The sequence below is a fragment of the Tupaia chinensis genome, unplaced genomic scaffold (genome assembly GCF_000334495.1).
Source record: "Tupaia chinensis unplaced genomic scaffold, TupChi_1.0 Scaffold144687_1, whole genome shotgun sequence".
Taxonomy (NCBI): domain Eukaryota; kingdom Metazoa; phylum Chordata; class Mammalia; order Scandentia; family Tupaiidae; genus Tupaia; species Tupaia belangeri.
Window position 1 is genome coordinate 91,682 of NW_006204548.1, and position 8,990 is coordinate 100,671.

Sequence of the window (8,990 nt, forward strand, 5' to 3'; positions counted from 1 at the left end):
TTTTCCCCATTCAGTATAATGTTAGCTATAGGTTTTTCATAGATGGCTTTTATTGTGTTGAGAAATGACCCTTCTATACCAATCTGCTGATTATCTTAATCATAAATGGATATTGTATTTTATCAAATGTTTCTCTGCATCAATTGAAATGATCATAATTTTTTAATCTTTCTTTCTGTTAATATGATGCATTACATTTTGGTCTTGAACCACCCCTGCATCCCTGGAATAAAGCCTACCTGGTCGTGATGAATAATTATTGTTATATGTTGTTGGATACAATTTGTGAGTATCTTGTTCAGAAATTGTGAATCTATATTCATCAAAGATATTGGTCTGTAGTTACTTTTTTATCATGTCCTTATCTGTTTAGGGGATGAGGATGATGGAGGCTTCATAAAATGAATTTGGAAAGTTTCCTCCCATTTTAATCTTTAGAAATAATTTGAGTAGAATAGGAGTTAACTCTTTTTAAAGGTTTTGTAGAATTCAGAAGTGAAGCCATCTGGACTTGGGCTTTTCTTTGTCGGGAGGTTATTTATTATTGATTCAATCTCCTGGCTTATTATGTGTCTATTCAGGTTCTCTATGTCCTCCTGATTCAATCTTGGCAGATTAAATGCATCCAGGAATTAGTACATTTCCTCCAAGTTATTTTGTTTGTTGGCATATAGTCGCTCATCATATCCTCTAATGATGTTTTGCTTTTCTATTATGTCTGTTGTAATGTTGCCTGTTTCATATTTGATTTATCTGGTTTCTTTCTTTCTTCTTCTTGATCAGTCTAGCCAATGGTGTGTTGATCTTGTTCATCTTTTCAAAGAACCAGCTTTTGCATTCTTCTATTTTCTGTATGGTTCGTTTATTTTCTATTTCCTTTTATTTCTGCTCAAACCTTTATTATTTCTTTATGCCTGGCATTTTGGGGGTTTGTTTGTTGTTGTTTTCCAATTTCCTGAAGCATAATGTTAGGTTATCTATTTGACAGCTTTCCATGTTTTTCTTATGCACATGAATTGCAGTGAACTTACCTTTTATGACTGCTTTTGCCATGTCCCATGGATTACGGAAAATTGTGTACTCATTATCATTTATTTCCTTAATATTTTTATTTCAGACTTAATTTCTTCAGTAGTTATGAAGTCATTCAAAGAAGGTTGTCCAGTTTTTATGTATTTTTGTATTTTCAATTGTGTTTCTTGAAATTAGTATTGAGTTTAATTCCATCATGGTCAGAGAAGATGTTGGATATAGTTTCTATGCCTTTGAATCTGTAAAGGCTTTATTTGTGTCCTAACATATGATCAATCTTTTAAAAAGTTCCATGCTGGGTGAGAAAAATGCATATTGTGTGGACTTAGGGTGAAAAGTTCTATAGATATCTATCAAGCCCATTTGATTTATAGTATCATTTAGTTCTTGTAGCTCTCTATTTATTTTTTGCCTAGAAGATCTGTTTAAAGGAGATAATGGTACGTTGAAGTTCTTAAAACTTATAGTGTTTCTCCCCATTTCTCCTTTTATATTCATCAGTCTTTCCTTCTCATATTTAGGTTCTCCTGAGTTTGGTGCATATTTATAAGTGTTATGTCTTCTTGCTGGATTAGCCCATTTACTTTTATATAGTGTCCTTCTTTGTCGCTTCTTACAGTCTTTGAAGCCTATTTCAGACAAAATAGGCTACTCCAGCCCTTTTTCAAATTTCATTTGCATGGAATAACTTTTTCCAGCCCTTCAGTTTTAGTCTATGTATGTCTTTATCCATAATGTGAGTTTCTTGTAGGCAACAGATAGAGTTTCTGTTTTCTTAGCCACTCAGTCAGTCCATGTCTCTTAATTGGAGAATTTGATCCATAATCATTCAATGTTATAATCGATATTTTTGGACCTGTTTCTATCATTAAGTGAGCTATTTTCTTGATTGATTTTTGTTCTCTTATAACTGTCCATGGGACTTTTTAATTTTCCTGGTATAGCACTCCATTCAGAACCTCTTGAGGAGCTAGTCTGGAATTGTTAAATTCCTTCAGATTTTGTTTATCCTGAATGTTTTTTTCTTTTTTTTCACATGTAAAATGTAATCTTGCTGGGTATAGTATTCTTGGTTGAAATTGTTTCTCATGCAGCACTTTGACTATATTTCTCCATTCTTACCTTGCCTGTGTTGTTTCCACTAAGAGGTCTAATGTTAGACTGATTGAGTGACCTTTGTAAATAACTTGACGTTTCCTTTTTGCCAACTTTAGTATCTTGACTTTATCTGTTGCTTTTGCCAATCCGACTATGATGTGCCTTGGAGAGGATCTTCTTGGATTAATTCTACTTGGGGTCCTATGTATTTCTTAGGTCTGGATATTTGAATGCTTTACTAGGTTTGGAAACTTTTCTTCCAGGATTTTATAGAATAAATTATCAATTCCTTTGTTATTTTCTTCTTCTTCTAGGATACCAATTATCCAGAAGTTGAGGCACTTGATGGTATCCAGTATTCTTCATATATTATCCTCATTTTTCATGGTTGTTTTCTCAATCTTCTTGATACTTTTTTCTAGGTCAGATGTTTTGTCTTCTACGTTAGAGATTCGATCTTCTGCCTAGTCTAACCTACTTTTAATGCTTTCAAGGGAGGTTTTGATTTCCTGTATCACATTCTTCAATCCTAAAAGTTCCATCTGGTTCTTGTTTAGGATATCCATTTCTTCTTCAAGTCATTAAAGGACTTCCTCATCTCCTGGAGCTCCTTGTCTCTTTTGTCTTCCATCTCAATTAGTTTGGTCACTACAAATATTCTGAATTCCTTATCAGACATGTCCACGACGTCTATTGTATTACTGTGGGTGATGTAGGCTTGATGATTTCCCTTGAGGGATAGGCCTTCTGTTGGTTGCTCATATTTCTTGAGCCTCTGCGATTGTTCCTAGTCATCAGGTAATCTATGTGTTTCTTCCTAACTTATTTAAGGTATCTTTGATTCTTAAGAGTTGTACAGGTTTTGAAAATTGATGATTTCTCTTTGGTTGGCCTACCTGTTGCTCACAATTACCATTAACTGTTGCCACTAGCCCGGGATGGCCCAAAGTAATAGCTGTTTCTAAGGAGTGGTGAGCCTTCCACTGACCCAATAAGCAACAACCCAAGAACAAAGAAAAACAAAATGGATAAAGGAAATAGTGTGGCACACATTGCGCACCACACGTTACTCAAATCACCAAAATTCAAAGAGTCCAAAGGCTAGTGGAAAAGGCAGATGATGAGTGACAGTACCAGGTTGGTCGGGACTGCAGCCTCAGTCCGCCTGGTTTCCAGAACTGCTGGCCGGCTCGATCTGGATTGCAGGTGGGGTGGGGTGGGGGTTCGCCTTATAGTCCCAGGCAACCAACCTGAGGTCCAAGGAGGAAGAACGGTGGGGATGCATGGAGATTCAGAAGGGTCAGGCCTGCAGCCTCAGTCTGCCTGGTGTCTGGAACTGCTGGTTGGCTCGATCCGGATTGTGGGTGGGGTGGGGTGGGGGTGCGCCTTATAGTCCCAGGCAACCAACCTGGGGTCCAAGGAGCAAGAACGGTGGGGATGCGTGGAGATTCGGAAGGGTTGGACAGCCTCAGTCCGCCTGGTGTCCGGAACTCGGCCTTCATCTTTTAACAATTTATTTTATTTAAAAATAGGTTTTAAATTGACATTTAATCACTGTTCATCCTTACAGTGTTCAACATGGTTTCTTCCCAGCACGAATATAATGCATGTTAGTCTTGTCAAAGACATTATCATCCACAGATATGTTTTCATTTTGTGTCTATTGAATGATTTGTCTGTTATTTTTATTTTTTTCCCCTTAAAGAATTGCTCTACTAAGTGTGGTTGAAAATTTTTGTTGTTCTTGGTATTTTCTTTTAAAGAATTACTTATTTAAATTTTATTTTTTGTTATTATTTTTTGCTATAGGATACATGTGCTCACCAGAGAGAGACAGAGACAGAGAAAGTGAGAAAACAAGCCACTAGGTCTGGGACTTGAACCGTTGGCCATGTGGGAATCCAATTCTTCAACCACTATGCTACCTATCCACCTGGTTGGAACTTTTAAATATGAATAGGTATACCTTCCAATCTTTTAATTTTTCCTTTAGAACACAGACTTTGGTATATATTGAGTGGGGACATACCAACTCTGTCTGTCATAGTCTGGCTTACTTCACTTAACATTACATCTTCCATCTTTGTATCAAATATTAGGGTGTCATTGTTTTATATGGCTGAGTAGTATGCCATAGAGCATATATGTCACATATATATCTTTTTTCAATGCACTTATTTATTTTTGGACATTTGGCTTGATTCCATGTCTTATAACAGCAGGGAGGGATATTGTAGATTCTAGAGATAGTAAGGGAAGGGTAATAGCATGTGGATAGAGGTAGAAAGGGAGGGAAACAGGGAAGAAAATAATACATTTAATTGACACAAGAATTAGAAGTTATGGGACCAGCAGGTAGCATGGTTGTTAAGATGCTAGACTCCCACATGGTCAACCGTGGTTCGAGTCCCAAACCTTATAGCTTACTTTCTCACTTTTTCTAGCTGTCTGCCTTTCTCTGGTGAGTGTAAGTCTCCCACTCTCCTCCCACGCTGTCTCTGGTATCTATGTTTGCTTTCTATAATCCCCCCCCCATTTTAATGAGTCACTAATAGCTTGCTTTCTCACTTTTTCTGTCTGTCTGCCTTTCTCTGGTGAGTGTAAGTGTCCTATAAGCATATTAAAAATAAATAAATAAATAAAATAATTCTTAAAAAAGTGAAAAGTTATTTGCTGATGATAATGTAGATGGTAATATCTTGTTGTGAATATTATGCACTGTTTTTGTGTTGGGAATAACGATGTTCCGCACTTTAAAGATGTATAGTGATTAAATATAAATAATAAATATATGTTAAAAATATGAGTAGATGGCCAGAGAGCACCCTTTAATTTTGCTAGAAGAAATGCAAAGTGTTATAAAGTCTTAGGGAAATTTTTTGGATAAAGATTTAAAAATAAAACTTTTAAGTAGTCCTTATTTAATTTTTAAAAATGTTTATGAAGCCAAAATTTTAATTTTTTTCAACACAGAACTTTATCTTCTTTTGTATATGAGATGTTTCTTCCTTTTGTTCCTCCCACTTACCTATTACCACCTACTCCCCTCCCTTATGGTCTCTAGTATCTACACTTATTCTCTCTGCTATCATATCTTCAGATCTTTCTTTAAATTTGAGCTTCTCACACTCAGCATCACTGCAATTCTGGGCCAGATTATTCTACATGGTGGGGGTTTATCCTGTGTATAGTAGAATAAAAGCTACTACGTTACTAGTAACCTTATCTTATACAAAATTTTCTCCTGTGAGAAGAGGAATAGCAAAATTCTGGAGATATGCAAGCAAAATTCTGGAGATATGCAAGCTATATCCCCATCATAAGGCACTGTTTTTGAGATCCAAAGGGGCCAGAGAAAACATGTCTCTCAGTCTTAGACTTCAGGGGGAAATTTTTCTTTAATTAAATTTATTTATTTACATTCATTCACTGTACATCATTACAGCATACAAATTGAGATTTTCCATCCTGAGTACACTGTATATTGGCTCAATCAAGCACATCAACATACATGTTATCATCAACAAATAATTTTCCATTTCTTATTTCCTATATGTTTTACTTTTTTTCCCATCCTTGATTCCCTATCTCTTCCCCTCGGCCATCTCCTACTCTCCTCCCACACTGTCTCTGGTATCTATGTTTGCTTTCTATAATCTCCCCTCCCCCAATTTATTGAGTCACTAATGATCTTAATTAATCTAAATATTTTCATAACAAGCACAGCTGATATATACATTTCCATGAACACAAGTCCAACTTTAGGCATAAGTCTCAGTGAGTAGAATAAACATCCTATAAAGTAGCACCTCACTGAGGCTATATATCTTACTGCAGGCATTGAATAGATATTTTTAATGCATTTTTTTAAATTTCAAGTAAAACCGTTTGTTTTTTTTTCCTGAAACTTTTTTCTTAACTTAATTTACATTCTTTCTCTAAGCATCACCACAGCATACAAAATGTGATTTCCCATCCAGAATATACTGCATACTGGCTTAATTGTGCATATTATTATCAAATTTTTTATTATTTTATTATTTTTATCAAAAATTTTTCATTTCTAGTTTCTAGAATTTTTTTTAACCCCTATTTCTGACCCTCTGTCCTTTTCAGGGGAAAATTTTAATTCAGGGTTGCTATAAACTCTTAAGAATGGGAGTCAGTTGGTGGTGTACTGATTCAGGTGCTGGGCTCCCATATGGCTAGCTGTGGGTCAAGTCTCAACCCTGGTGGCTTGCTTTCTCACATGCTCTTTCTGTTTCTCTCTGGTGAGTACACATGCCCTACAGCAAATTAAAAAATAATAATAAATAAAATTAAACAAATAATTATAGAAACAAAAACAAAACAAAACAATCACCCAAGGGTGTACCTTGGAAGTCTGCAGAGTTCATGGAGAAGAAATAATAGACTTGATTCATTTGATTTCTAACATGCTCCCAAGGGGAACAGAAAATCAACAGGGAAAGTTTCCTTTCTGCCTTGACCAAGTACCCAACAGGGAAATCAGGTGCTCAGAGATAAATTGATAAGATGAAAATGTGCCAAATGAGAGGACAGAGGGAGTTGTAAAGGTTTCTTCTGTTATTGTCCATGAGAGGGATCAGCCTTGGACTAGATGGCATGATTGTTTCTTTTAGAGTCCTGAGACTGGCTTGAAACCAATGCTTACCTCATTCCTACTGTCTCATTCAGGAGCAGTCCTTTAGTCTCCATCATCAAGCATTCAGGACAGGATTCAGACTTTTCCATGGTGCTCTTCCTTTCAGAGACTCTATTCAGGTGAGTCTGAGAGTACCCAGTAGATACTGCAGGAAGGGTTTGGAGAGGATGGGAACTACAAAAGTGTACCTGAGATCTCCAGAGAACCAAATGCAACCCAGCTCAGACCTGAGAGTTTGCTGGGCTTGTTGAATCTTGGTTGAATAATTAATGTAGAAATCATTTATTTCAAATGCTAAAAAGGCAAATGTTGGTTAGACTCAATGAGGCAGGAATAATTCTTGACAACTAAGTGATGGAAATGAAAGTCCAACTGATGAGAAAGAATGGGAAGCATGAATGGTGCTAATAAAATCAAATGATATACATGGGGTTTTGCAGTTAAGGAGACAGGGAAAATAAGAGTATTACATTTGGAGGAACATGTAGTGTGGTTAAGGTTTTGATTATTAAAAAAATTATTATTGGGTATGTTTATTTGAGTATGTTTCTGTAGTTATGGCCCAGACTGGGTTGGATCCATGGCCTGGTGGTAAAGGCAGGAGAGTCCCACATGGCTGACTGCACAGTTCAAGTCCTGTTATGGGTGGCTTGAGAAACATGTTGGGTGTGTGTGTGCACCTAAAAATCCTTAAAGAGAAAAGAGATGGAGGAGAAAGGGCTGTCATGTGACCATTACCTATGGGGCAAAATGCTTTCTCACTTTCCCTCTCTATTTCCATTTCTCTCTCTGGTGATCACACATGCCCTCTAGCCAAAGTGGGGAAAAAAGATCCAGACCAATGGATTGCTTGACAATACTATCTTGCAACAGCATCTCATGAGTCATATATTTTGCATTATCTTTCTCACATTGGGTAGTTCAGATGAAAAGTAAATGTTTATTTAATAGGTGACAAGGGGTGTCATAACAATCATTTCCTTTTATTAAAATTTTTTCTTTTTTTTTTAAATTTTATTTTCTCTTATACAATCAATCATATTATTTCTTACAAAGTGAATATTCCTACATGTGAACATTCCTCCCTAGTTCAGTTGATAAAACTGTAGAATATCTTCAACAGATATTACCACATTTCTTTATAATTATATCCTGATTGTGAGTCTGAATATATTTGTGAGTGTGCTAGTCATTGCCCTTCTCTATAGCCAGTTATTTGTGTGAGATCTTCACTTTTGTACAGTGAGTTTGAAATCTTTTTATTCCTACTCTTCATTGCATACTTCCAAACATAAAAACGGGAATTTTTTCCTTTTTTTAAAATCAACCCTACTGTTTGACATTTAGTTCTTATCCTTCTTCCTTCCTCTTCTTTTCTCCTCTTTCTTCTTCTCCTCCTCCTTCTCCTACATTTTTAGATGTACTTGGAGGGAATGTTAAAGTTTACCATTTTGTGTGGCCTTATGTATCTGTTGGTCATATGAGGTACCCTTCCCCACCGTTGCTTAGATAATTAAAAAGGCTTGCTTTGCCCTTACAGATAAAAATGAAAAGCCAAAAAATAACAACAATAATAATTTTAAAAATGACTGCTGCAAAAGAAAGTGAGAAAATGACCTACTTCATCTGCTATTGGACCATATGAAAACAAATATGGTCAGATACATATGGAATTGTTACAAGAATAATGACTGCAGCAGGGGCTGGGCTGATATGGTGATAACATAATGAGGGAAGTGGAGCAAAAGGTCTCAGATCATGGAGACAGTGTGAGAAGAGGGTGGAAGATAAGGGAAGGTGAGAGGAAGGGAATCAAGGAGACAAATATAGAGACAAGATACTTAAGTAATACGGAAATGGACGATTGTCTGTTGATGAAAACATGTATGGTAATATCTTTAAATAAACATAATGAGGGAAGTGGAGCAAAAGGTCTCAGATCATGGAGACAGTGTGAGAAGAGGGTGGAAGATAAGGGAAGGTGAGAGGAAGGGAATCAAGGAGACAAATATAGAGACAAGATACTTAAGTAATACGGAAATGGACGATTGTCTGTTGATGAAAACATGTATGGTAATATCTTTAAATATATTGTTATGCAGTATATTTATGCTGAGAAAATTCATTTTCATACTGTTATGATGTACAATGATTGAATGTATATATAACCAAAAAAAAAAAATCTTTGAAACAG

General features: G+C 36.0%; 1 protein-coding gene across 1 annotated transcript in view; it reads right to left on the reverse strand.

Annotated features, from left to right (window-relative positions):
• Positions 1 to 6,885, reverse strand: part of LOC102468183 (olfactory receptor 7C1-like) — a 17,111-nt gene extending 10,226 nt beyond the window's left edge. The window contains 1 exon segment of the mRNA XM_014583762.2: positions 6,806 to 6,885. Within this exon segment, the coding sequence (XP_014439248.2) occupies positions 6,806 to 6,885 (80 nt within the window).
• Between the last annotated feature and the right edge of the window lie 2,105 nt (positions 6,886 to 8,990).